The 2,346-nt window shown below is 46.3% G+C and overlaps 1 protein-coding gene across 1 annotated transcript; it reads right to left on the bottom strand.

The window, feature by feature from the left end:
- Positions 1–911: 911 nt before the first annotated feature.
- N7525_006414 (cutinase family protein) lies at positions 912–1,725 on the bottom strand (the record flags this gene model as incomplete). Its single annotated transcript, XM_061213716.1, has 4 exons — positions 912–1,176; positions 1,235–1,449; positions 1,507–1,592; positions 1,650–1,725. The coding sequence occupies 4 exons, from the start codon at positions 1,723–1,725 to the stop codon at positions 912–914; spliced, it is 642 nt and encodes a 213-aa protein (XP_061068147.1).
- Positions 1,726–2,346: the final 621 nt, after the last annotated feature.

Below are 2,346 nucleotides of genomic sequence, written 5' to 3'. Positions count from 1 at the left end.
TATTTCTTGGTACAGGTGCGATTTAGACAGTTACTCGGACGAATGAATACAATCGACGAAATTCTCTATTGGACAGATTGATAACTCCATCACAACCCAATTTTGGTAGAATGACTACCTCGATGTAAATAGATTGATCCATCATCGACCAGGTATAAGAGTAATAACCTCTAGATTGGCCCACGTTATTTGGAGCCTTGGAATCATAACGTGTTTTTACCCAGTTAGAAATGAAAAGGCTCACCCTATCTACCCTAAGCTACCAGAAACGTTTGTATATAGAGGAGATCAATAAAGGAGCGGACTTGGCCTAGTGTACGATAGTAGCGGCAGAACGAAGGGGATATCCAACCTGCAAGTAACATTTCAACGTACAAACTTTGTACGGCTTATATATCCATGAAGGCCTGATTATCTCATCTATTGCCCGGATGGTCTAGTGGTACGTTCCAATTAAGTACCCTGTAACCATCTTCCCTGCTAACTCATCTTAGGTATGATTCTCCGTTTGGGTTCACATCTCAAATTCGGAGAGGCCGCGTGTTCGAATCGCGCTTCGGGCCCTTATCTTTTTTGTTTTTCCCTCATATTACATTTGTTATTTTTAGTTTAATTTGTTTTGCTACTGTAAGCAATTAATTGGGGAAGTGCTTGTTGTCGGCGTAAATTCTGCTCCAGGTGGAAAGGAGGACTCCTACTGCAGGTCTTCCACATAAACCCGCTTTGCTAGGTGGAATTTTGAGGGTAGGTCTTCCAAGGTTATATGTATTGATATTGCATAATTCCCACAAACAGAAACAAGGTGCTAACACTACAAAGGAACTAGCCCCAGGCTGCAGATAAGGAGCGAAGCAGCAATGCATCAAGTGTCCAGAAAAGGAGCCACAAGGGCCCGGTATCTCTCAAATCTCTTAATCTAACTTAGACACCAACCACCTAGTAGCAGCGCCAGCGTCCGCAACGTAGGTGAAGTGGGCAGCGGTGATGACAAGAGTACCTTGGCAGACCATATCTCCAACGGCACAGTAGATCTTGGTCTTATCCTTGTCAAAGCCCTGAATCTGGCCCCTCTCCTGGGCGTTACGGGTGTAACCGAACAGAGCAACACCCTTGATCTTGGCCTGAACATCCGAGGAGAGCTTCTTGATTGAGCCGTCCATGACAGCGGTACCCTGACTGTATTTTGCATATCAGTATGGTTCGTACTTTATTCTTTTTGTATGTAAGAACAAACCTATAGCCACCAGCAAGAATCTGGGTGTCGGGACACTTCTTCGCAGCCTGCTCGAATAGGCCTTGGGCCTCAGCAATGGCGGCTGGCGAGGTGTTGCCGGGGAGTGCATTCGACGGCAGATCCGCAGTGTACTTGGGTCCAACACCCTGGCAAGCAACCTTGCCGGGCTTCGACATCTTCAGATCGTTGCAGATAGCGGGCCCGACGGACATACCCTGTCATTTGGATGTGTTAGTATCTACATAAATTTGAAGGAGATGGTAGAAACATACCAGAAGGCCAGGCTCGGTACTGGCACGGGCAAAGATGAACGTGATATCCTTACAGTCACCATTGCGCAATTCATTTCCCTCGGAAACTAAGTAGAATTGATATGTAAGTTAATCTAAAATATCCGCAGAGAGCCTGAACTTACGAGCGCGAGCATCGATATCCATAGGGCTTGCAAAGGCGGCAGTTGCCAGAGCCAAGGCGAGAAGAGAGAACTTCATGATGGGCGCAAGGGAATAACAAGCAAAAGAGCGGTTTCTAGTCTCCTTTCTAGTGAAAGTAATTCAGACAGGTACCAGCGCTAGCCTTATATCCGTTCGCCGGGTATACTTCGGGGTCAAAAAAGTAGCCAGATGAAGGAAACTTCGGTACGACCATGTTCATTGGATATGATTAACCTGTCTGCTTTCTTAATAATTGGAAACTTGTTTCCTCTAACAAGAAGCTGTTTCATGTTCTTCTTTCTCCGGATCTCGATACCTGATCCAGTGGTAACGCACAGTAGTGGGCCAGGATCTGAAAAAGAGGGTTCTCGATAGGTGCCGAGGTAATTGAAGTCGAATACCACAAACACGATCTCTAACATAGCGTGATTGGACGTGTCATTCGCTAAGGGTTTACTTTCGTCAAAATGTTTCAAGCGCTGTCTCGGATTTTGGAATTAGATCCGACGCTTTGCCGGAACGGGGAGTCCCGAGGTCTCAAATTTGAGGCCGTAGCCCCATACCGGTCCACGTGGTTTATGGTACCTGCCTAGGCCAGGGGCCTCAAGAAAATGAAATCAAAAAGTATGGTAAAAAAGATTAGTCCCTCACTCCGTACCGTCCGCGGTATTGTGAGTC

This window comes from Penicillium rubens (genome assembly GCF_028828025.1).
Source record: "Penicillium rubens strain IBT 27055 chromosome Unknown utg000003l_segment0_segment0, whole genome shotgun sequence".
NCBI classification, from domain to species: Eukaryota; Fungi; Ascomycota; class Eurotiomycetes; order Eurotiales; family Aspergillaceae; genus Penicillium; species Penicillium rubens.
The sequence above is the reverse complement of the archived record's forward strand: the minus strand, read 5'-3'. Positions and strand labels throughout refer to the sequence as shown.